Source organism: Protomyctophum parallelum (genome assembly GCF_964188405.1).
Source record: "Protomyctophum parallelum genome assembly, chromosome: 15".
Lineage (NCBI taxonomy): Eukaryota > Metazoa > Chordata > Actinopteri > Myctophiformes > Myctophidae > Protomyctophum > Protomyctophum parallelum.
The window spans coordinates 31,264,162-31,291,661 of NC_139710.1; the positions used below are offsets into that span (position 1 = coordinate 31,264,162).

Here is a 27,500-nt window from a genome sequence, read left to right on the forward strand (position 1 = left end):
ATTCCCTTCGCTATAGAATCCAACATGCAGAGAGAGAGAGAGATGAGTGACATTATTCCCTTCGCTATAGAATCCAACATGCAGAGAGAGAGAGAGATGAGTGACATTATTCCCTTCGCTATAGAATCCAACATGCAGAGAGAGAGAGAGAGAGATGAGTGACATTATTCCATTCGCTATAGAATCCAACATGCAGAGAGAGAGAGAGATGAGTGACATTATTCCCTTCGCTATAGAATCCAACATGCAGAGAGAGAGAGAGATGAGTGACATTATTCCCTTCGCTATAGAATCCAACATGCAGAGAGAGAGAGAGAGAGATGAGTGACATTATTCCCTTCGCTATAGAATCCAACATGCAGAGAGAGAGAGAGAGAGATGAGTGACATTATTCCCTTCGCTATAGAATCCAACATGCAGAGAGAGAGAGAGAGAGATGAGTGACATTATTCCCTTCGCTATAGAATCCAACATGCAGAGAGAGAGAGAGAGATGAGTGACATTATTCCCTTCGCTATAGAATCCAACATGCAGAGAGAGAGAGAGAGAGAGATGAGTGACGTTATTCCATTCGCTATAGAATCCAACATGCAGAGAGAGAGAGAGAGAGAGATGAGTGACGTTATTCCCTTCGCTATAGAATCCAACATGCAGAGAGAGAGAGAGAGAGATGAGTGACGTTATTCCATTCGCTATAGAATCCAACATGCAGAGAGAGAGAGAGAGATGAGTGACATTATTCCCTTCACTATAGAATCCAACATGCAGAGAGAGAGAGAGAGATGAGTGACGTTATTCCCTTCACTATAGAATCCAACATGCAGAGAGAGAGAGAGAGATGAGTGACATTATTCCCTTCGCTATAGAATCCAACATGCAGAGAGAGAGAGAGAGAGATGAGTGACGTTATTCCCTTCGCTATAGAATCCAACATGCAGAGAGAGAGAGAGAGAGATGAGTGACATTATTCCCTTCGCTATAGAATCCAACATGCAGAGAGAGAGAGAGAGAGATGAGTGACGTTATTCCCTTCACTATAGAATCCAACATGCAGAGAGAGAGAGAGAGAGATGAGTGACGTTATTCCCTTCGCTATAGAATCCAACATGCAGAGAGAGAGAGAGAGAGATGAGTGACGTTATTCCCTTCGCTATAGAATCCAACATGCAGAGAGAGAGAGAGAGATGAGTGACATTATTCCCTTCACTATAGAATCCAACATGCAGAGAGAGAGAGAGAGAGATGAGTGACATTATTCCCTTCGCTATAGAATCCAACATGCAGAGAGAGAGAGAGAGATGAGTGACATTATTCCCTTCGCTATAGAATCCAACATGCAGAAAGCCAGTGGAAAAGTGTATAATGAGGAAAATCACATCCATATGTCATAACGTTGGACGGGGCCAAAGGCAGACGGAGGAGCCATATGGAGGACAGAGAGAGTACAGTACACACAAACACAGAGGGACCTCAGAACACCCCTGACCTCCCCCCCACCCCCCATAATAACACAGACGGTCCACGGTATGATGTGGGGGATGCTCACACTGGATACGCTGATGCCGCTGACAGGCAGTTCCACGTGTTTTACTTAACCCATTTAATACCTGAGACCACCAGGTGCAGGTCTTCTAAATCCTGACAGTTTTATGAAGAGGAAAAAAACCCTATGATCCTATGTCAGTTGGTGCTCAACCTTTTTCATGTCAAGGACCCCCAGAATGATCTGTATTTGGCCGTGGACCCCCATCTGAAAACATGTTGTTCCATGGCGTGTTCATGCAAAGGTCATCTAAGCTCTAGATTGTGATGGTAATCATTTCTATAGAGCAGTGCTTCCTCCCCACCAGTGGTCCTTAATCCATTTTGGACTGATGTCGATAAAAAAAAGTCTTCTAAATCCTAATAGTTTTCTGAAAAACCCTATATTTTCACGATAAAAAAAGAAAAAATAGCAGACCTACAAGCTCATAGCGCGGCACTCGGTAACGAACGTTACGGCCGGGTCCATTTGGTTTCATTTTACATTCTCAAGAGTTAAAGTAATTGTTAATTTACAAAGAATTGTCAGTCTGTCACTCGTCAGTTTATAGTTTTTCCCTTTTTCCTTTTTTTACAGTTTCCAGTTTGTATAATGGTCACCTGGTGCCCTCTTTAACCCTTGCCTGTCTGTCATTGTTCTTGTTTGTTTTTTTCTTTTAGGGTCCTGTTGGCCCACATGGAAACCCTGGACGCCCCGGACCTCCTGGAATGAAGGTTATTATTATTATTATTATTATTAACCCTGGACGCCCCGGACCTCCTGGAATGAAGGTAGAGGCTATTATGACCTTATTAGGACCTCCTGGAATGAAGGTAGAGGCTATTATGACCTTATTAGGACCTCCTGGAATGAAGGTAGAGGCTATTATGACCTTATTAGGACCTCCTGGAATGAAGGTAGATACGGCAGTTATGAAATGTGTGGGATTATGATATAAAGTATACTGTGAGAAGTGTCTCAACACAACAGACTTTGTACATTCTTGGTGCAGTTTGCTTAGCTCTTAAATAAACATTCTGACATCTCTAATCTAAAAGAAATAATATTCTGTCTGTACAACTTTATTAGCCTTTTGAAAGCAAATAAGGGAGACCTGTATTGGAGACCTACTGTACTAATATACGTTTATGAACTAGAAGTTCATGATGTATTAACCATGGATGCACCGATATGGAAGGTTTTGGCCGATAACGATGTTTAATATAACAACGTTGTCGATAGCCGATACTAATACAGATATTTGTTTATACTTGTGCAAGCAGAGCGCGCAAGTTGCAATGGGCTGCAATCAGTGTTGGTTATAACCAGACAAATTCAAGTAGGCGATACTTATTCACAATAACCAAGTACAGTACTTGGTTATATGAGTCTTTGTTCCGAGTGATTGGAGCTGCCACAGCTGTTAAAGCCTTGAAATCCGTTACGATGCGTCCACAAAGGAGTCTGTCTGTATGTTAGACGGAACACGGATAGAATGGAAACTCGCTCATGTTTTAAGCCCGTACCTAATCCTTGCTGTGAATGCATTGAATTTCAACATTTTCCACCCCGTCTTTGACAGGGGGAAGAAAAAGATACTTAATTGATACCATGCTTTGGCTGAAACCTTTGATATTACCAAGGAAAACCATAACCCGTACAGTATAGTCTACATGTGTGTGAGTTGGAGCTTAACCCATTTTGGGCGGGAACCCCTTTTTGGTGTTAGCATTATGATATGCTTTAGCTGTTGAAAAAAGCTCGTAGGTCTGCTATTTTAGAAAAAATGAAAATGTGGCGCAAATCTTTAAATATATATTCTTTCAGAGCAAACATTTTTAACTCAAATCTTTGCTTCTGGGAGGTCGCTGTAACTACATATTTTCAGATGGGGGTCGGTGGCATATTACATGTAATTTTTGGGGTTCTTGACATGAAATATTGAGAACCACTGATATAGAAACATGAGGTTTTTCAGAAATAAATACATTTAAAAAAGTCATTTTCAGGCCTAAATGGGTTAACCAAACCTGGCCCATCTCAGCCTGACCCCATTTATCCTGCAGCCTCAAACAGACTGCCGCATGGTCTGGCACATGGTCTGGTACATGGTCTGGTACATGGTCTGGCACATGGTCTGGCACATGGTCTGGCACATGGTCTGGTACATGGTCTGGTACATGGTCTGGTACATGGTCTGGTACATGGTCTGGTACATGGTCTGGCACATGGTCTGGTACATGGTCTGGTACATGGTCTGGTACATGGTCTGGCACATGGTCTGGCACATGGTCTGGCACATGGTTTGGTACATGGTCTGGTACATGGTCTGGCACATGGTCTGGCACATGGTCTGGCACATGGTCTGGTACATGGTCTGGCACAACCCTCCACTTAAGACAATTTACAATTTACAATTTAGGCATTTAGCAGACGCTCTTAATCCAGAGCGACTTACATTAAGCAAGAACAAAAGCATGGGAATACATCACATAAAAACATTTATCATGAAACATGCGTAAGCTAAGAAAGTAACAGTGGAATATCTATATAATGAAACTATACATATATACTACTATGCTATACATATGTACTATGGCGTGCTATGACTATATACAATGCAATTATAGTGCTGTCTACATAACATGATATAAGTCTGTATCAAATGCTATCTAAGTCTATGGAAATGCTATCTAAGGGGGTGGGGTAAGTGCTATGGGCCATGATGGAGTCTGAAAAGGTGGGTTTTCAGACTACGGAAAACAACAAGAAAAACAAACAAGCTGGATGAAATTTGTGAATTTGTGGAAAATTAACTTCCATATGCTTTTTTCTTTTTTTGTTGCATTTCAGTTAGTTGCTATGGTTATCGTAGTCTATGCAAACAACAATACTTATGATACAACCCGCATTAAATTCCCCATTTCTCTTCAGGCTCTGTGTTTTCACGTGATTCCCATGATGCATTGCGTGGGGCGAGCATCGCGGCGTGGCACCTTAGAGTATATATGAATAGAGACGGCACCCGGAGGAAACCCTGAGACGAAATGGACATAGTGGCCGCATTTGGTATTGCAGCGCTGTGCCCAAACACATGAACGCGCTGGTCCGTTGACTATCATTGTGCACGTTCACGATGACACGTTGTTTCATACGTGAACGCACGTGAACGCGTGCAATGATAGTCAACGGCAGCGCGCTCATGTGTTTGGGGCAAATCCATCCCAGAATGCACTCTGTTCCTACTCGGAAGGAGGAGTGAAATCGCCTCGTCGGTTGTCTCAAATGCCCTTTGATGATGTCAAGTGTTGACACGGTGAGGTCTTAAATCCAGTTACATTTCCACCCGATTCATCCGTCTGTACAATACCATTTAGTGTCCGAATATTCAGAGCGTAAATACAGTATGTGTCTTGGATTTTAGAAGAAAAGTCTTCACATGGGCGACTGTGGCTCAGGAGGTAGAGCAGGTCGTCCAATGATCCGTGGGTCGGCGGTTCGAATCCCGGCTCCTCCTCCTGTCTACATGTCAAAGTGTCCTTGGGCAAGACACTGAACCCCAAATTGCTCCTGATGTGGTGGTTGGTACCTTGCATGGCTTCCGCCGCAATCGGTGTATGAATGTGTGAATGTATGTCAATCTATGTAAAGCGCTATATAAATGCACCATTTACCATTTACATGTTCTGCCCATGAAAAGAGAATGTTGGGGGGGTGAAATGGATGTGTTCATTCTGTAGATGTTGGCCCTGGTACCAGGTCTTGGCTCTGTTGTGTTGGACGTTGGGTTTGCGGTACATTCACAGGATGATCATTTTTAGTGCCAAGCTGTGGCCTGTACGCTTCGATGGTCTGATGGAGGTGCTAATGGGGGCCCTCACAGAGTCTCGTCCCCATTCCAGGAACCTGGATTATTGATGGATGGAGTAGTCTTTTTGCGGGCCGCGTACTGTATGGTGTCACCTTTCCAAGCGTGGCTATAAACTTCCAAAGTATTGTTAGCTTTTGCACTCAGGAGAATGGCCTTCGTAACCTCTTCCTTTTACGAGTCATGGGAGAGAGAACGTTAAATGCACGAGTACATAAAAAGAGGCTCGCACACAATATGGCCTCTGTCTCCGTAGCCAAGTTGTAATGCGCTAAACGAGCTGTGTAGGAGATCCAATGATCTCTGTAATCTCACAGTAAAGGTCTGTGGTCGTGGCTGGTCTCCAAAGTAAAGCGCTGTCCACAGACTCCACACACCATGAACTATAACTGTAACCATAACTATAATATTTTGTTTTCAAAATGGTTCTGCCATCCACTCAAGTGGATGGCATGGAGTCCATGTTCCAGAATAACTTCCGTAGTTCAGTTTGATGAACGATAGAAACACACAACAGTCAATTAAAAAAACCAAAAGCAACATACAACTAAAAATACAGTTCTAGCACATCTTTAGATACTGCATGCTGCCTTCAATTATTATTATTCATTTCTTGGTCAAAGCCTGAAACTTTAGGGGTCTGGGAACTCCAGAGGGTCGCCAAAATAATTATTGATGGCATAAAAATCTGTTTAACCTCTTTAACCCAACATACATAGATAGAAAGATCTTATAAATAATAATGAAATAATGAAAAATGTCGAAACAACACAAATCTTGTATAGCAAGATCTGGTTACAAAAAAGTGTTCGAGAACCACTGTTGTGCAGGGGTCCTTGAGGGGGTTCCAGGGGGTCCCCATGCAGCTAAACAAGTCTGTAACCATGAGAGTGGACCAAATGGACCCATATATACGGGTCTATTTGTACATTCTCAGAGTTATGTGTTCTAATGTTGGGGGCAAATTGGTGGGTTCTTAACCCATTTAGACCGAGGACGATTCTACAAAATGTCTTCTAAATCCTGACAGTTTCTGAAACATTTTCATGTCAAGGACCCCCAAACATTATATGTATTTGCCCTCCGACCCCCATCTCAAAATATGTAGTTCCAGGGACCTGGAACTACTACTGGAATAAGCAAAAAATAAAAATAGTTAAAAACGTTCGCTCTGAAAGAATATAAATTCAGATTTGAACCACATTTTCACAATATTTCTACAATATAGATCTACAAGCTCGTAGCACGGCACTGAGTGTGAGCTTGTAGATCTGCTATTTTTCAATAGCTAAAGTATAATGCTCTGAATGGATTAAAGCCAAAAAAAAAGTTCTGAGAAACTGACTGGTGTCTGAATGTAAAGACGGCCTGCTGTGTCCACTGCGGGCCTGCTGTGTCCACTGCAGGCCTGCTGTGTCCACTGCGGGCCTGCTGTGTCCACTGCGGGCCTGCTGTGTCCACTACGGGCCTGCTGTGTCCACTGCAGGCCTGCTGTGTCCACTACGGGCCTGCTGTGTCCACTACGGGCCTGCTGTGTCCACTGCGGGCCTGCTGTGTCCACTGCGGGCCTGCTGTGTCCACTGCGGGCCTGCTGTGTCCACTGCGGGCCTGCTGTGTCCACTGCGGGCCTGCTGTGTCCACTGCGGGCCTGCTGTGTCCACTGCAGGCCTGCAGTGGACACAGCAGGCCTGCAGTGGACACAGCAGGCCTGCTGTGTCCACCGTGGCACTGTGTGATTTACTGCTCCTTGAACGCAGCGCTCGCTGAGTCGCTGACCCAGATCCCGCTGACAGCGGTGTGGTGTCCCTCTCTGCATGCAGGCCTCCAGAGGAAGGACAGTATATCCTCCACTGCCCCAAAAGGCAGAAGAATGTGCCTGGTCACTCCCCCTGGTCACTCCCCGTCATCTCTACATGGCGATGGGGAGTGCAAAATGTCAGTGTAAACAGAATGTGCCTGGTCACTCCCCGTCATTTCTCTACATGGCGATGGGGAGTGCAGAAGAATGTGCCTGGTCACTCCCCTGGTCACTCCCCTTGGTCACTCCCCCTGGTCACTCCCCGTCATCTCTACATGGCGATGGGGAGTGCAAAGTGTGTCAGTGTAAACTTGAAACGCTGCATGTGAAATGGACTGCAGCGTGCACTCTTGTGTAAACACTTTAAGCGCCCAGTCGTGCACTAATGGGGGCCGGTTGGTCCCAACGTTGATATAGTTTAATGTCTGTTGCTGTCGGGCGCTGAAGACCTTTGTATACGTTCCCTTTTTTAATTCTTATTTTTAAAACATTTAAATAAAAACGGTGACGATAGCAGATCTACAAGCTCACAACATGGCTGGTCGACTATTCAACTAGTTGACTAGTAAATCCACTAGTTTACCATGTTGGTACTAGTTGACACAAAAAAAATGCGTTTTATTATTATACATTTTATGCTAGTTTATAGTCACCAATGTACACCACGTTTGCAAATTGCATATGTACAAAAGTTAGTACAAATATATATATTTTTTTTTTTACTTACATAATAGGTAGACCTGAGGACAATTCTACAAATGTCTACTAAATCCTGACAGTTTTCTGAAAAACCCTGTGTTTCTATGTCATTTTCATATCAAGGACCCCCAAAAATATATGTAATTGGCCTCCGACCCCAATCTGAAAATATGTTGTTCCAGGGACCCGCCAGAAGCAAAGATTTGAGTTAAAAACGTTCGCTCTGAAAGAATATATATTCAAAGATTAGCGACGCATTTTCACGATTTAAAAAAAATAGCAGACCTACAAGCTCATAGCGCGGCACTCGGTGCTTGTAGATCTGCTATTTTTCAATAGCTGAAGTATAACATAATGCTTGAAACACCAAAAGGGGTTCCCGTACTGAATGGATTAAACAACTAGTCAACTAGTAAAAGTCACTAGAAGTGAAATAAAGCCCTACAACACGTTGCATTGTCGTGCGATGAAGTGGGACTTTCCCCCCCATGCTTTCAGGTTGAATTGAGGCTGTGGGTTGAGGCTGTGTGCGGGGGTGTTCTGTAATGAAGCCCAGTGATGCAGCGATGCAACATGAAGAAAACATTGAAGACTAATTATATCTCTCCATCTTGTTTTCTGCTCCAGGGACATAAGGGTGACCCGGGACTGTCCCCAGGCCGATCCTCCAAAGGAGATAAAGTAGGCGTACCTACCTGACCAAACATCCTCTCATACACTTATTCTACACATAAGTGTATATATATACAAGTAAGACGCGCAAACGCGTGAAGCGAACGCAGCTCGTGTGTGTGTGGTTGTGTGTGTGTGTGCTACAGCTGCGCCCTGTGTGTGTGTGTGTGTGTGTGTGTGTGTGTGTGTGTGTGTGCGTGCGTGCGTGCCACAGCTGCGCCCTCTGGTGGCGGGCCGGTGGTGTAACAGCGTGACACACACACACAGCGTGACACACAGACACTCAGCCCCTGCTGTCATAGTAAGTGGCTCACTGCGTTCGCAATAAGTTATACACTCTCTAAATGAACACTGTCCTTTTCAGGGAGAGCTGGGTGAGATGGGACCTCCTGGACTGCCCGGAGAAGATGGACGGAAGGTAAGAATTCTGCTGTTGTTGCAACAAAGAAAACCCAAACAAAAACCCAATAAAAATATAAAAAACTTAATCGTCAGCATTAACATCGCGCATTGCCAAAGGTTTTATCACGCGTAACACTTATTTTGAAGAGCCAAATATCCGTAACCGGATGTTACAATGACAACATGCTGTGTGTGGCGTCTTGACCGGTTGTTGTTCTCTTGCTCGGTGCAGAAAAATCCCGACCGCGAGTATCACAGCGTCCTGTTGAAAACCCTTGTTTTTTCAACTTGGAACGTCTCGCGAACCCCCAGGAGGAAGTTACTAATGTTGCACTGGAGAGGGACGTCCGGACTCCGGAGCTCTCTGGTATGGAGCTGTTGCCCCCGCGACAAGACTACGGATAAGCGGTTGAAGATTGATTGATGGATGGGATGGTTTGGGGGTGGGGCAGTGGTTCAGGCAGTGGCTGCTTGGGGGCAAAAAGGTTCTCGGTTCAATCCCCGGCTCTAGTGTGGAAGTGTCCCTGACAGTGATGAGTAGGTTAGTGCCTTGCTTGGTCTCCTCTGCCAACCAGTGTACAGATGTGTGTGTGAATGTCTGAATGTAAAACACTGTGGATAGAGATGTGTGTGAATGTCTGAATGTAAAACACTGTGGATAGAGATGTGTGTGAATGGCTGAATGTAAAACACTTTGTATAGAGATGTGTGTGAATGGCTGAATGTAAAACACTTTGTATAGAGATGTGTGTGAATGGCTGAATGTAAAACACTGTGGATAGAGATGTGGGTGAATGGCTGAATGTAAAACACTGTGGATAGAGATGTGTGTGAATGGCTGAATGTAAAACACTGTGGATAGAGATGTGTGTGAATGGCTGAATGTAAAACACTGTGGATAGAGATGTGTGTGAATGGCTGAATGTAAAACACTTTGTATAGAGATGTGTGTGAATGGCTGAATCTAAAACACTTTGGATAGAGATGTGTGTGAATGGCTGAATGTAAACCACTGTGGATAGAGATGTGTGTGAATGGCTGAATGTAAAACACTTTGTATAGAGATGTGTGTGAATGGCTGAATGTAAAACACTGTGGATAGAGATGTGTGTGAATGGCTGAATTTAAAACACTGTGGATTGAGATGTGTGTGAATGGCTGAATGTAAAACACTTTGGATAGAGATGTGTGTGAATGGCTGAATGTAAAACACTGGATAGAGATGTGTGTGAATGGCTGAATGTAAAACACTGTGGATAGAGATGTGTGTGAATGGCTGAATGTAAAACACTTCGGATAGAGATGTGTGTGAATGGCTGAATGTAAAACACTTTGTACACTTTTGCTATAGAGCGTCGCAGTCCCGCCCCCTTTCATGACGACGAGAGACAGGAAAATAATTCCTCGTTCATTTTCCTCATAGACTTTTCAAAAAGTATTTATATTGGGTGCGTTAGGAAATGCGCCCTGAACGCACTGGTGTGCTCTCTTGTCGTTTGTTTATTCGGTGCACTCGGTGCGTTGTCGTTCGAAAATCCAGTGCGCTGCACACCGGGTGTGCCGAGTGCCCGCACTGAGTGACCTTACCCTGAAGCTGGGGTTGTCCACTGAGCGACCCTACCCTGAAGCTGGGGTCGTCCACTGAGCGACCGTACCCTGAACCTGGGGTCGTCCACTGAGCGACCCTACCCTGAAGCTGGGGTCGTCCACTGAGCGACCCTACCCTGAAGCTGGGGTCGTCCACTGAGCGACCCTACCCTGAAGCTGGGGTCGTCCACTGAGCGACCCTAACCCTGAAGCTGGGGTCGTCCACTGAGCGACCCTACCCTGAAGCTGGGGTCGTCCACTGAGAGACCCTACCCTGAAGCTGGGGTTGTACGGTGTGATTCGTGTGAATGCGTCACAGCTGTGGTCGTTCGTAAATAAGGTGCACTGAACACACTCTGTGACGTCACCGCCCACCACACTCAACAAACTGACCACATTCCCGGTGCGCATTTCCGAACGCACCCTTAAAGACGTTTACGCCGCGGACAAAGCCAACTGGAGTTGTGACAAATCATGACAATAAACACAATGTTTTGGACCAATCAAATAATTTCTAAGAAGAAAAGCAAAACAAATAGTGTTGTATTCTGCCTTTTTTTCTTCTTTCTAATTATTTGATCGTCCCAAAACATTGTGTTTGTTGTCATGATTTGTCACAACTCCAGTTGGCTTTGTCCGCGGCGTAAACGTCTTTAAATAAATACTTTTTGAAAAGTCTACGAGGAAAATGAACGGGGAATTATTTTCCGGGTTAGGGTTAGGGGCGAGACTGCGATGCTCTATAAATTCCCCATTTGCCCTGTTTAAGTGGTCAAAAGGCCCACAAATCAGTGGCTTTGAATGAATGACTAAATCAATGAATAAGGGGGGGGGGGGGTGATGATACAGAGGATCTATAAATCAAAGCATACAGTGCATACTTCACCATCCCCCTTCACGCCCCCCCGCCTGCTGGCAACGTTCCCTTTTGAGGGGGGGGGGGGGGGGATTCCCTCAGAAGTTGGGCTGCTTGGAGGGCTCGGCCAAACGACTATATCTCTGGCTCTCCCTGGATGTTTGAGCTCTTGTTTTGGAGCGCGGCCGAACACAGTGCAGGCGTCTGGGCGCCGCACCTGTGTGTTCTGACTCCTCTTCAGTTGTGGTGGAAAACCGTTATCCTGATAGTTGAGTAACAATAGCAACACCACCATGTGGATACACTCTGTTAGAAGTAAAAGGCCTGTATTATCCCATTTAGGCCTGACGTCGAAATAAATAAAAAAGTCTTCTAAATCCTGACAGTTTTCTGAAAAACCTCATAGATAGATAGATAGATCTAAATATGTGTCATTGCAACGTGTACAAGGAAATTAAAAGTGCCAACCAATCAGTGCATTATATCACAAAAACAACATACTGTATTGTTATTGCACAACCCCAGCAGTACTAATGCACAAACATGTGATTTCAGCTGTTATCGCACAACAAACCCTTATTGTACTTATGATAGCAGAGAAAACTAAAAAGTGTCGCAGCAACAGATCATTTTTTAGCAGCATTGAGTGCAACTACTCATGTTTCTGTATCAGTGGTGCTCAACATTTCATGTCAAGGACCCCAGAAACGATATGTAATATGCCTCCGCCCCCATCTCTAAATATGTTGTTCCAGGAACCGTCCCCCAGAAGCAAAGATTTGAGTTAAAAACGTTCACTCAATAATATATACTCAAATCTTTGAGGCACATTTTCGTGATTTTTCAAAAATAGCAGATCTACAAACTCTATGAACTTGTAGATCTGCTATTTTTCAACACCAACAGGGGTTCCCGCCCAGAATGGGTTTTAAGAGTTTAACTTGAGTAAAAGCAAACAAAAAAGATTTATTTTAGCTCAAGTATAAAATTGGCTTGAATGGATTTGTGTAACTCGATTTGTACTTGATGACATGTACTTAGTTACTTTTCACCACTGTTCCGAAACGCGTGAAGGTTTTGAATAGCTGGCCTGTTACATCACCACCGCCGCCGGCCCCCACATACATAGCGGAGGCATTCGAGGAGAGGGGGGTCTTTAAACTGCACCCTGCAACCCTTCCAAGTGGCAAAATCCATGGCCGGTTGATTTCATAATAATAGCTTCCTCTCAGAAGTAGGGGCGACTTTATGGATGTGGGTTAATTCGACGCTGGAGATTTAGCGGTTTGCATTTGTTTGCTCATAATCATACTGACTGCAGTCATTTACATGCCAGTTAAGCCTTAATGTGCAAATGTTATCATGACAGGAGATGATTGTTACCAGAGAGAGAGAGAGAGAGAGAGAGAAGCCTTGTGCATGTCATCCCTGGCCTCGCCCCAGCCCACTCACACAGTAATTACAGATCTCTGGTGTACCAGCATGCAGGCTGTAGCGTTTTCTCATGTGCGTAGCCGGCATAGTGCAATGAGTGTGTGTAGTAGTGTAGGGCTGTGAATTTGTGTGTCCCCCACGATTCGATTCCAATTCTTAGGTTCACGATTCGATCCAAAATAGTTGTTTTCTCTCGATTCAACTCTATTCTCAATACAAAAAACGATTAAAAAAAATCAAAAGCATTTTTTTCCAGATTCAAAACTATTCTCTATTCAAAATGTTTCTCGATTCAATACATAGGATTTCATCACAATCTACTCCATCCATCTGAAGTGACTATACTACAGTAACTTGAAAATGACTGAAGACATGATGTTTACTGTGATTAGGGTAAGCTTACATTTCATATCACAAACATCATGTAGTGAAAACTCATGTAACTGTAACCAGAAAAAAAATATCATTTTTTTGGGGGGAAATTATTAATCGATTTCTAATCGTTTTTTACACCCCTAGTGTGTAGTAATTCTAACCCCTTGAACCCCCCCCCCCCAGTCTTAGTGAAACGGACCCGAGTTGCAACTGTTGGACCGCTTTTCCAAAAACAGCTAAACAAAATCGAAAAGAACCCAAAACTGAGTGGAAACAATTGACGAGACATGAGTTAACGCTCTGATCACATGGAGCTGTTCCTCACACCCACCGACCTGCGCCAGAGAGATTTCACACGTGCGAGCATGCACAGGTTCCTATTACTCTACTTGTGAGGACATCAACATTTTAGGATGCCGATTTTGTGTTTTCTTGTATGCCATTTTTATCACTTTGGGGCATTTTAATTCTAAGCCTAAATCCCCAAAAATACAATATACATATTTTTTATTGTTTTCTCTTTGGAGCCAAATGTTCCTCACAAGTATAGGCACGCACGCTCGCACATTAACCAATTAAAGACCTCTCCATGGATCCAGAGAGGATTAGGACGGCCGCGTCGGTCTCTGAGTCATGGGAACACGGCAGGGATTCTGCCATCAATCTGCTGCGTTGTGGTAATCGGGAAGCTTCGCCTGGGTGTGGACGCTGCGTCCACTCCCTCCCGGCCAGAGGGGTTAACCCATTCTGGACTGAGGTCCATTATAAAAAAAGTCTTCTAAATCCTAACATTTTTCTGAAAAACCCATGTTTCTATGTCAGTGGTGCTCAACCTTTTCCATGTCAAGGACCCCCAGAATTATCTCTATTGGGCCACGGACCCCCATCTCAAAATATGTTGTTCCAGGGACCCCCCCCCCCCCCCAGAAGCAAATATTTTAGTTAAAAATGTTCGCTCTGAAATATATATTCAAGATTTGCGCCACATTTTCACGACTTTTCAAAAAATAGCAGACCTACAAGCTCGTAGGTCTGCTATTTTTGAAAAATCAAAACTGTCAGGATGTAGAAGACATTTTTAGAATCTGATCTCAGGTCAAAAGGGGTGTGTGCGATCAGATCTCTTCAGGTGGAATTGCGGCCCATTAGTTAGGGCCAATAGAATACTGAGCCACAATCCCAATCATATTCATCTTTAGGCACGGTGGCAGTGCTGTCACCTCACAGCTAGAAGGTCCTGGGTTCGATTCCCGCTGGGGACGCTGTGAGTGCTGGTGGCGCAGGCGAAAGGGCCTTTCTGTGTGGAGTTTGCATGTTCTCCCCGTGTCCCCTAGGGTAGGTACTCTCACATGTTCTCCCCGTGTCCCCTAGGGTAGGTACTGTACCCTCACATGTGCTCCCCGTGTCCCCTAGGGTAGGTACACTCACATGTTCTCCCCGTGTCCCGTAGGGTAGGTACCCTCACAAAAAACATGCAGTAATCCTGGTCTCTAAACTGCCTCCCCCTGGCCAGCCGGGGCGCCTGATGGAGAGGAAAGGAACTGGTCAGAATAATGTGTTCCTTCCACTCGCTACGTCCGGCCGGGGAAACTCCCCCCTGTCAGGTGAAAAGAAGCAGCTTGGACTCCTCATGCATAGAAGGAAGCATGAGGTCAGTCCACTGCCCCCCCTCCCCCAGGTTGGCAGAGGAAGTGTAGTGCCCAGGATTACATTAGATAATTGATTTGACACTGGGTGAAAATAACGGGTTGCAAAATCGTGGGATAAAAATATTTTTTATACAAATACAACAAAAAGATATTCATCTTTTAGCGTGTGGCAGCCGTGAGAAAATAATAAACATCTAACTCTCTGCAGGGCCTCCTCAACGCTGACACAGACATCCTAATTGTTTTATTCCCAATTGTTCAATACGATGCTGAAATGTTGTTGATAAAATCAAGGCAGCTTGGCTATGCTGGAAGAAAGAAAGAAAGAAAGAAAGACATATTGTCTGCAGCTGTGTGCACCGTACGGCTCACTTATATAGGATTCCATGTTATTTGCATCGCATAGCGCTACTCTGGCCCCAAACATGTGGACATAACCTTTTGTATTTAAAGTTATTTAATAATAACGCTCCAGCATTCCATCATCATCGTCGTCGGGTCACAGCATGGCAGACACTGGCCAGCTCGCTGCCCTCCCGGTCACACCGCGACCTGGCCAGCTTTATTATTATTACGTCACTTACACTGCTGCCGCTGGAGCAGTTGTGTGTGTGTGTGTGTGTGTGTGTGTGTGTGTGTGTGTGTGTGTGTGTGTGTGTGTGTGTGGGCACCGTGCCAGAGAACACCTCTCTCTCTGTGGGAAACGTGTAAAAGTTGTAATGGGAAGGTTAGCCTGGAGTCAGTCAGCGGTCTGAACTCTGTAAAATAAGAGGTGGTGTGTGTGTGTGTGTGCGTCTGCATGAGAGAGACTGAGAGAGAGAGGATTACCAGTTCTGGACCAACTGTGTGCTCTCTTTCCACACGTTGGAATCAGACCCAGATCTTTATTACATATTTCCCTCTCACTCCAGAACATTAATACGTTAATATCCACACACTCACTGTGTGGCAAACGGCTGTTTGTCCCAAGTTCAATCAGGAGAGGTCATTCTTTTGTTTTATCATTTTCATTTCATTTCATTTTTATTTCGCACATAGTGTATCTCAATACAGTACAAATCATAATAGATAACAATTCATTTGTCTTTCATAATTAATTTGTCTTTCATACCTATCCGATACACCCATGACGAAAAGGAGCAGGAAGAAGAATACATTCTTATAAATACCTGCCCCCTTTTCACTCATTACTTTAATGATTGGCTCATACACATCTAAATAAAACAAAAAAACAATCAAAATAATCAAAATGCCTTTCCAGGTAGATGAGGCTGCAGCACTCGGAAAGTTTAAGCTCAGCTCTCACTTAACCCATTCTGGATTTTGGTGTTTCAAGCATTATGTTATACTTTAGCTTTTGAAAAATAGCAGATCTACAAGCTCATAGCGCGGCACCGAGTGCCGCGCCATGAGCTTGTAGCTCTGCTATTTTTGAAAAATCGTGAAAATGTTGCACAAATCTTTGAATGTATATTCTTTTCAGTTTTTCAGTCTTTTACGTTTTTAACTAAAATCTTTGTTTCTGAGGGGTTCCTGCCTGGAACAACATATATTCAGATGGGGGTCTGTGGCCGATTACATATCATTTTTGGGGTCCTTGACATGAAATATTGAGAACCACTGATACAGAAACATGGGGTATTTCAGAAAACTGTCAGGATTTAGAAGACGTCATTTTCTAAGTCAGGCCTAAATGGGTTTTAACTTTTGTAACAGCGTCACACAAAAGTACCAACAGTGGCAGATCCACAAGCTTGTAGATCTGCAACCTTTGCTGTGTTTGATTGAACTTGAATCCAGAAAAAGCAACAGTTTTCAACATATAGGTTTCTAGTACCCGACAAAGACAATTTATTTTACACATAGTTGCTCACTAGGTGTGACGGGGTGCATACTTAGTTTAGACTAGTCATTGGTTAGACATGGGTTAAGGTTAGGTTTAGGTGTGCTGCCCCGTGGGAGGTTAGGTTTAGACTAGTCATTGGTTAGACATGGGTTAAGGTTAGGTTTAGGTGTGCTGCCCCGTGGGAGGTTAGGTTTAGACTAGTCATTGGTTAGACATGGGTTAAGGTTAGGTTTAGGTGTGCTGCCCCGTGGGAGGTTAGGTTTAGACTAGTCATTGGTTAGACATGGGTTAAGGTTAGGTTTAGGTGTGCTTACCCGTGGGAGGTTAGGTTTAGACTAGTCATTGGTTAGACATGAGTTAAGGTTAGGTTTAGGTGTGCTTACCCGTGGGAGGTTAGGTTTAGACTAGTCATTGGTTAGACATGAGTTAAGGTTAGGTTTAGGTGTGCTTACCCGTGGGAGGTTAGGTTTAGACTAGTCATTGGTTAGACATGGGTTAAGGTTAGGTTTAGGTGTGCTGCCCTGTGGGAGGTTAGGGTTTAGGGTGCCAAATATCACAACGTGTCGCAGCATCACGTGTTGTGTGAGCTTGAAGATCTGCTATTGTCACGGCGTGCTACAGTGCACAACCAAAGTATACAGCGCAGGCCTTACGATAGAGACCGTTGCTGTACTCTATACTGTAAATATACAGCTCAGGCCTTACGATAGAGACCGCCGCTGTACTCTATACTGTAAGTATACAGCCCAGGCCTTACGATAGAGACCGCCGCTGTACTCTATACTGTAAGTATACAGCCCAGGCCTTACGATAGAGACCGCTGCTGTATTTTTTACTGTAAGTATACAGCTCAGGCCTTACGATAGAGACCGCTGCTGTATTTTCTACTGTAAGTATACAGCCCAGGCCTTACGATAGAGACCGCTGCTGTATTTTTTACTGTAAGTATACAGCTCAGGCCTTACGATAGAGACCGCTGCTGTATTTTATACTGTAAATATACAGCTCAGGACTTAGAACCACCGCTCCACTTTCCCTCTTGGCTCTCAGTCGGGAGTCATCGCTGTGAGTGACGGTAATTAAAACAATCCATTCTCCACAACGACAGCGCCAACTGGATGTGTGATCCATCGCCATAGAGGGCGGGGGGGGGGGGGGGGGTTGCGTAACAGATTTATATCACTTGGACAGCAGCAGAAGCATTTGACACGTCGCTTCAAACAAAGACGTCTCTCTTTTCTGTGTTAAGAATGTTTTATGTCTCCCCGACATGAAGACATCTCTCCGATTATAAGCGTGAGAGTAACGTCAGCTGCATGCCCACCACCGCCTAAATCACAGACACGGACCATTGCTATAAAAGCAATGTGAGAACAGCTTCCAGCGGTGTCGCGCGTCGGGAAAAATAGACTCGTCCAAATCCACCATCGACGATATATATCGGTCCCGTGTGCATCGGGAGGAGACGTGTAGTTCTCCAGATCAACAGTAGGGGCTGGTTTCAGTGATGTTTTTGGCAGCACATTTTGATTTTAGTTTTAGTCATAGTCTCTTGAATATTTTTCATTTAGTTTTAGTCACATTTTAGTCACCTGGAATGTTTTAGTGTTTATAGTTTTAGTCGACTAAATATCATATTTTAGTCGATTAAATCTACGGTTTATTTAGTCGACTAGAATGTATTTTGGCAGGCCTTGATGCCGTCGTAATGACTGATTTTTACACTTGCTGAAAATAGCCGATCTACAAGCTCACAACGTGTCGCAGTGCGACGCGTTGTGAGCTTGTAGATCTGCTATTTTCAGCATGCAACCAAGTGTAAAATGACTTATACTGGATCTCCACTAGTCCCTTCCTAACATTTTAGTCTATAGTCTTTATTTGTTGACGAAATTGTCAGTATATTTAGTCTTAGTTTTAGCCATCATAGTTTAGTTTTCATTTAGTTTCCATTTAGTTTTCGTCAGTGGAAAAAGGTAGTCGACGAAAAAATTTCATCTTAGTTTTAGTCGACGAAAACAACACTGCATCCAATTCACGATCGGCGATATATCGGTCCCGTGTGCATGGGGAGGAGACTTGTATAGTTGTCCACAACCTCCCGACCCAGATCAACAGTAGTGGTTGGTTCTGGTCGTATGGGAGGAGGAATTGGCATATTATATCCTGTATGAATTGTTTGGCATGAAGCTACTGTAGGCAGTCGTTTTCAAACTGTTATTGGGAGGTTGTTCTTCTGTAGAGCAACAGACTGTTCTGCTCTGTGCCCGCAACTCCTCTGGGGAACAATACGGTCCACTCTCACTCTTTCTCTCGGCTAACCACCGACGATTCGGGGCGCTTGCATAGGACACATGGGCACGCACGCACGCACGCACGCACGCACGCACATACACACTCACTCATCAGGACTGCTGTGTGTGGTTCTTTCCCCACTGTGCTGGACAGAGGGCCCAGACGGAGGGCCCAGGAACACATTGTTTTGGCGTTGTGCGAGGCGGTCCGTGCTCTGGCTCTGACTGCTCCTGGATTCTGTTATTCACTCAAACTATCACCAGCTCCCAGCGTACTGTTGTTGTCTATATACATACAGTACAGTACAGTAGACAGTCACTGTCAGTGGCGTGAGAGAGCTATCATAATTATGGTCGCTGTCAAAAGAAACCTTGTATCTCTTCTGTTTTATTTTGTTTTTGTGTGCCCTGCCTATTTGATACTATTTTATACCTGTCTATTTTATCCTTTTTTATATAAATATAAAAGAAAACGCAAATTAAACAATGAAAACGTAACTCGGGGCGCAAAGCTGTTCCAGGGGGGACCCAGCTAACATTTATGATAGTTTGGAAATAAAAGGACCCTTATGGGTCTGTAACTCTGAGAGTGTACAGAGTGCACAAATGGACGGGTACATTTGGTTCCATTTGTACACTCTCAGAGTTAAACTAACATTGATTTTACAATATAAATTGGGGGTCCCAGAGATAGAAATGCCATTAAATGGGGGGTCCGTAGACTAATGCATGTCCTTGAAATTATACGGGTTGAAAATCACTGCTAGAGCTGTAAAAGTCTTCTCTTATTGGCGTCCCTTTATGGGATATCTTTTCAAATGGGGGTCCCTGTGGGGCTATTTAGTGTCAATCTGGGGGTCCTTGACATGAAAAGGTTTGGGAACCAGTGTGTTGGAACACCGTTTACTCTTGGACGTTAAAAGGTTTCCGTGCAGCGTCGTGGATAAACGGCGCTCGGTGAGGGAGTTTCGCTGAGCGGCCACCGGAACGCCGGAACGCCATCTGGCTTCCATCTTCCATCTGGCTGCTGGGAACGCAGAAACATGCTGACTGGAGTGGAAAGAAACAAAACCTGGCGTTTCCAAAACATTAGAGAAGTTAATCAATTTATTCATTTCGGGGGTTATTTTTCATTTCTAATGAGATTACGGGGCAGTCTCTTGACTATTTTTTTTTCTTTTATTGTTTCCTATTTTTCTCTTCAATTTATCGGTTGCCAATTCCCCTGTTGTGTTCTGTGGTTGCTCTAGTCTCGCTGCAGACAGACAGACAACCACATGTCTCCTCCGATACACACACACACACACTAGGGCATTCATCAAAAAATCGATTTATCGATTTATCGATAAACGAGTCACGAGTCGACTCGCAGCAGCGCGAGTCGAAAGTTGAGCTTTTTTTTTTTTTTTTTTCTCCCCTTTTTTCATTGCATTCAGAACGCGCCCTTAATTAAAAACCAAATGCAGCTGTGTAGGCTATGTGGCTCTCAGCGCGCGGTGTCCCACTATTGAGACTGAAGTCTGTTTGAACTGCGCTGTGTCAGAGAAGTAACAGATAGAAGCACGCAAACGTTACCCCCAAACGATATCCCCCTCACCTCCGTGCTGGAAATATAACGTCTGGGTTCCCGAGGCTACATGCATGCTGACGCAATGACTGTCTGTTTCTGGCTAAGCTTTACGCGCAGCGCACATGAACCTCTCCGTCTCCGGTCAGTGCGGGTTGTTGTTTATTTGCATGGCTCAGAAAATGAGTAACAAATGAGAACGTTATCGAGTTGTGGAGGAGGAGGAGGAGGAGGAGGAGAATAATAATGTCATATCTCTCATTGTGTTCTCGGTGCTGCTGCTGCGCTGTGTGCCAATACCACTACTTTACCTGGATAACATCATCTTTTCATTTTGACATGATTCACATGAAATAATAATCCTGTACCGGAACCGCGTGTAGCGTTTGGTTTCATTAATGCTATCGTCACAAAATAGCCTACAGCTGCTGCTGCTAAAGATACAAAGATTGGACATTTTTAAACGACGCAAAATGTAGAATTCCCCTCTTGCGTACCAGTGCCACGTGTCCCGCGGACCGGCACCGGTGTTTGGGAACCTCTGATATAGATGATACATGCACTGTGACTGTGTCATATTGGAGAGGCCACTGAATGCGCAGTGCTATGTTTGACATGCTCCGTATTTGAGCGCGCGGCAGCTCCACCCGCCCCTGTTAAATCCCCCCCCCCCCCCCCGCGCGTCCGCGTCCGCCCCCCCCCCCCCCCCCCCCCGCCAGAAACGATAATTCGACTTATCGATAAATTACTGTCCGACAAGTCGACTGGGAAAAATCTCAAGTCGTTAATGCCCTAACACACACACACACACACACACACACAGGGTGCTGCCACACTATCAAAAGAGCCGCGCATGTTTTCGGCTGCACACAGCTTCAAAACCGGGCTTTTAGACAGCTGGTGGATGGAAAAAAAAGCTCCACTTCCGCGGACGACTTGCGCGACGGCCAGATTCCCCGGAAGCGCTCTCCTCCTCCGCGTCAATCGTCCGCGGAGGAGGAGCTTATAATTCCCATCCACCAGCTGTCTAAAAACCAGCTGCGCACACACACACATCACCGCTTATTCTGTCCGCAGCGCGAAACCGTTTTGCGCTTAGGTGTGGAAACAGGGACAGAGTCACCGGACGCTTCTCGTCACCTGACAGCCAGGATATGATTGGCTGGGAGAGCACGTGTGACGCACGGCGTCGCACGGCCTGCAGCGTCATACGTTGGACTGGAGCTCGACGCTAGAGGTGCATGAGAGTAGACTGAACTGAAATAATAAAAAGGATATCACAAAAAGAGAATAGTACAAAGTTGAATTTGTTTTTATTTTAAAAAGAAAAAAAAATGTATAACAGACTGAAAGATAAAGGACAAGTACATTCACTAAATGTTAATGTTTTTGTATATTTTCTTTTGTGGATTTTCCATGTTCTTTGTGTCAAACTTTTATTTTTGTGAAATGACAAAGGAACATGGATACTGTTCATGCAAGTGCTGTGGATGATATAGTTAGTTAGTTAGTTAGTTACTTTATTGACACAAATGTATAAAACATTGGGTCCAAACAATAATAAAAAACCCATGAATCAAAAACTTTAGAAGGTACAATACATTAAAATATACAATACACAATACAGAAACCCTTTAAAACAGGAGCTTTCTATTGCTCCACAAGTGACAGTCAGGCATGTAGCATAATATGCAAAGTCTCTCTGTTAGTGCCCGAGCTCAAATCAATACCCTCATGTCCATATTTCTCTCTGATATTTTGTGTGAGGGGACAAACCAGTATGTGCTGTTCGTTTTGTATACCAGTCTCACATTGGCAAAACCGCTGTTCAGGTGGTATACGGCTCCATTTCCACACGCAGTCTATGAGCGGACAACCGAAACCGTGTAAAGGTTATCCTCAAATAGTCCTCAGATACAAAACATTTGAAAAGGGAAGGGTGGCTGCTGTTTAATTCTCAACTGTTCTGGATCTCATTCTTTTACATCACAAGTTATGAGCTTTCTATCTATAGCACCTCTGCTGGAACACTCCATCATCGCAGTTCCTGTTTACACTGAGCATGTGCAAACCTCCCGCAGGAGCCTAGGCCGCGCCTCCGTGCACCATCCTCTTTATTCATTCATGGGTGCCAGCAGATCCTTGGCAGTCCGCAGCGTGTTAATCACCCAGTGATTCGCCGAAATAAGGCCATTAAGAAATCGCCTCCCATGAGTTGTGTCTGCTGCACTGTACAGGATCTTGCTTCAGTGATTTGCATAGCGTCGTCAACACGGGCGTCCTCAAAATCCAAGATATACAGGTCTTCACCATCATCGACCTCTTCGGGTGATGATGAAGACTGTTTGTCATCGAGCTTTAAACCACCCTGTTCCTTAACGCATTCAAAGAGGATCAAACGAGCTCCCACCATGCAACAGCCCTTCCCCTCTCCCGCGCGGGACCTCGGCCGGGAGCTTGGTCCAGGACGAGCTCTCTGGGTCGAACTTCCACAGATCGTTGAAGACGCGCTTCGGATGGTAAGTCTGGCCGCCGAATATGTACAGCTCTCCGTTGTAGGCGAAGGCTGAATGTCGCGCGCGTCCTTTAGGCCTTCCTGCCACGTCGACGCTCGGCCAGGTGTTGTTCTGTCCGTCAGGCCTCGGGGACACCCCTGTCACGTCGCCGCTCTGCCAGGTGTTGTTCTCCGTGTCGAACACTCTGACGTTGTTGTAACATCTGTGATATTCCTCTTCCTGCGGGCAGCCCCCGAACACATACATCTTTGACCCAAACATGGTGGCAGAATGGTCTTCTAAATGATGTGTCGGAAGGCCTTTCGTTTCAATTGAAGTCCACTTCATTGGGTTATGGCTGGTGTCCAACTTGAAGACGCCAGGGTGTGGAATCCACTCGCCATCCCACTCATGACACAATCCGTTAGGTTTAGGGTGAGGGTTTGAGATAGGTTGTAGTTGTAGGACTAATGACTGGTCTAACCCAATGACTAGTCTAAACCAAAAAGTGTCTAAAAACGAAGTACTGGCACCCGAGTGAATGTTTGATGCCCCGGCTGGCAGAAGCCTTGACGGCGCAGCGTGGCGTGCTCTGCTCTGCTCCACTGCTGAGAGGATCAACTTCTCTGCGTTTTCTTCTCCCAGAGACTTTGCCTTCACTCTCAGGCCCGGGGAGCATTACTGGCCCCGGGCCGGTCTTCAATAACCCATTAAGAGCTGAGACCCATTCTCCACAAAATGCCCTCTAAATCTAAATCAGTAGTTCTTGAGAACTATTTTCCTGCCAAGGACGCCCACAGTGACATGTTTTTGGCCGTGGAACAGCCCAAGATGTTTTGTGCCAGGCGACCCCCCAGAAGAGTACCGTATTCGAAGTGACGCGGCATGAGCTATGTGTTTCTGCCAATGTTCTAAATCCTAAGAGTTTTCAGAAGGAAAAAATAAAAGTGTATGTTGTTTTGGCTTTAAAAGCCGTAGAAATATGAATTATATAACTGTATTGCTCCTCTATTAACATAAATATGAATAATCAAACTGTATTGCCCCTCCATTAACATAATTATGAATAATCTAACAGTATTGCTCCTATATTAACATAATTATGAATGAATAATCTAACTAACTGTATTGCTTCTCTATTAACAGGGAATTAATGGCTATCCAGGTCCCTCCGGCCTCCCAGGAGATCCTGTGAGTATATTTACTACTATCTCTACTACCATATATCTATCTATCTATCTATATATCCTCTCTACTATCATATCTTCTACAATATGTACAGTATCTCTACAATCTACTGTACTATCCCTACCATTATATCTATACTCTCTACTATCTCATCTATATCTGCAATAGACAGATGTGTGGTTTATAAACATTTAGACTGAAACGCGCAGCAGGTGTCGGTTTCATGCCATCAATTCCCAACAGATCCCGAAGTATGGCGTCGTGCGGCACAGGTGACGTCTGTCTGCGTGTGTGTGTACGGTTGTAATGCACGTATAAGTCGAGAACCGTTCGCCCCTCCGACTTCATATTCGACACACGCGTTACACACCCTCCACAGGGAGTGCAGTGCCCGGACTCGAGTCGGTCGGTCGGACCCACGGTTCTCCAGAACCACCACAAAAGGCTCTGGTCAGGCTCTGCCAGTGTAGGCCTAATCAGCCTAACTAACCTGACAATCAGTCAGTTTGAGAGAGAGAGAGAGAGAGAGAGACAGAGAGAGACACAGAGAGACAGAGAGAGACAGAGACAGAGAGGAAATAGAAAAGATTGTATAGGAAAGGCAATGGAGATTTGGAGCAAAAGCCTGAATTATGTGTAGTTTCGCCTCTGTGTCTCGCACCGACCGAAGGCTTGTAGATCGGCTATTTCTGTCCTGTTCTTGGAGTGTGCGACACCGGTGTGCAACTAAGCATAAATCATGTGTGAGCGATATGGGGTGAAGATGCTAATATGGTATCTTCTTCGCATTCGGGTTCTTGGAAACGCCCCCCAGCCACTGCGTTAGTTTTACTGAGGTTAGGGTTTAGGTATGCTTTACTGAGGTTAGGTTTAGGTATAGTTTACTGAGGTTAAGGTTAGGGTTAGGTTTAGGTATAGTTTTACTGAGGTTAGGTATAGGTATAATTTTACTGAGGTTAGGGTTAGGGTTAGGTTTAGGTATAGTTTTACTGAGGTTAAGGTTAGGTTTAGGTATAGTTTTACTGAGGTTAGGTTTAGGTATAGTTTTACTGAGGTTAAGGTTAGGGTTAGGTTTAGGTATAGTTTACTGAGGTTAAGGTTAGGTTTAGGTATAGTTTTACTGAGGTTAGGTTTAGGTATAGTTTTACTGAGGTTAAGGTTAGGGTTAGGTTTAGGTATAGTTTTACTGAGGTTAAGGTTAGGTGTAGGCTGTCAATCACCATTTACTCAAATGCGAAGAAGGAACCATATCAGCGGTGAAGATAGTGGAGGAGAACAACAGGAAGGAGGGGGGCGGAGCTCGGACGTTTGCATGTGAACGTTAACTTGGGGGAATCTTTGGCGGGAAGAGAGAGAGAGGTCTCTTTTGGCAGAGTCCCAACTGGGCCAAACAGTCTAGACACCCTATAGGTCAGTCCTCCAGGATTCCACCCCAGTACAAACACAGCACTCTATCATTGTCAAGAATGTGGTGTGTGTGTGTGTGTGTGTGTGTGTGTGTGTGTGTGTGTGTGTGTGTGTGTGTGTGTGTGTGTGTGTGTGTGTGTGTGTGTGTGTGTGTGTGTGTGTGTGTGTGTGTGTGTGTGTGTGTGTGTGTGTGTGTGTGTGTGTGTGTGTGTGTGTGTGTGTGTGTGTGTGTGTGTGTGTGTGGCAACGTTACAATCTTTACTGCAGATATGCAAGTCCTGTTTTGGGCATGATATTATACTCTAGGCATAGCTTTTTCAACAGCGGAAATAGCCGCAGATCTGCAAGGCATTGCGACGCCTTGTGAGCTTATAGAGCTGTTTTGCGTGAGTATATGACATTGTGCTAAAGTGGTTATTTCAAAGCCTTGCATCTCTAAAGCTTTGAGCGCTGAGCTGTCACACATCCCGACCGATCGCAAATCATTCGTGACTTTGTCTGGCATGCTGCGGACATACGTACATGTAACCGTTTCTGACCAGAGCTAAGGGGTGTGAGCTTACGGCTGACGATCAATGTCCTCACAACAACATTGCAATTATACAACAGTTACCCTTAAAACTAAGAAAATCACTTAAAACAAATATTTTTTTAATCGCAGATGCAGTCACTACGACCACAAATGTCCCAAGAAACTAGCTAGCCTAGCCACCGAGTTTGCTAGCACTCTGGGAGAACAGAGAGCAGCTGAATTATTTGTTTTGATTAGGTGTGAAGTGGTGCTAGTTTGATACACGGCTAGAAGCCGTTTCAACCAATCAGATTGCTTCCTCAAAACGACCTGTGGTATAATGATGTATATCACACACTGCATCGTTAATACACAGCTTCTTACTGTGGCCACTATCGCTACTGTCCTAGTCTGTTCTGCTGGTTTATACTGCCCTAGTCTGTTCTGCTGGTTTCTACTGTCCTAGTCTGTTCTGCTGGTTTCTACTGTCCTAGTCTGTTCTGCTGGTTTCTACTGTCCTAGTCTGTTCTGCTGGTTTCTACTGCCCTAGTCTGTTCTGCTGGTTTCTACTGTCCTAGTCTGTTCTGCTGGTTTCTACTGTCCTAGTCTGTTCTGCTGGTTTCTACTGTCCTAGTCTGTTCTGCTGGTTTCTACTGCCCTAGTCTGTTCTGCTGGTTTCTACTGTCCTAGTCTGTTCTGCTGGTTTCTACTGCCCTAGTCTGTTCTGCTGGTTTCTACTGTCCTAGTCTGTTCTGCTGGTTTCTACTGTCCTAGTCTGTTCTGCTGGTTTCTACTGTCCTAGTCTGTTCTGCTGGTTTCCTGCCACCCCTGACCTCTGACCCCTGACACGCATTCTCATCTGTTGACATTTGGGGTTTCCCCGACAGGAAGCTGAGAACACAGAGGCATATAAACACCACAGACATGCAACCACTGCGGTCGGCATTCGATATGCAAACGACCCAGAATGTTTCCACATGCCTTCTTCACTAACGAACCCCACGCTGTGGCACTGCGTTTCTTCCCAGGCATAATAATAATAGCTCAAATTTATATAGCGCTTTTCTAAATACCCAAAGCGCTTTACATAAGAACACTAGGAACAGACTTTATTAAGATACAAAACAAAGCAAAACATAACGGATACAACAACAGCACAGAGTTAAAAAGATAAATGGATAAACGAGGCCTCAGCTGGGGAAAGCTATCCTGAAGAGGTGGGTTTTGAGTGAGGTTTTGAAGGAGAGGAGAGAGGGAGCAACTCTGAGATGGTTAGGGAGTTCATTCCAGAGTTTGGGGGCCGAAACATAGAAGGCCCGGCCTGTCCCCC

General features: G+C 44.8%; 1 protein-coding gene across 1 annotated transcript in view; it reads left to right on the plus strand.

Moving 5' to 3' along the window:
- The window catches only part of LOC310871801 (uncharacterized protein), a gene marked incomplete at its 5' end in the record, with an annotated part of 153,098 nt that overhangs the window by 24,350 nt on the left and 101,248 nt on the right, over window positions 1-27,500 (plus strand). The window contains 4 exons of the mRNA XM_083783436.1: window positions 2,203-2,256; window positions 8,515-8,568; window positions 8,924-8,977; window positions 24,211-24,255. Coding sequence (XP_083639562.1) covers window positions 2,203-2,256; window positions 8,515-8,568; window positions 8,924-8,977; window positions 24,211-24,255 — 207 coding nt within the window. The remainder of the gene's footprint in view (window positions 1-2,202; window positions 2,257-8,514; window positions 8,569-8,923; window positions 8,978-24,210; window positions 24,256-27,500) is intronic.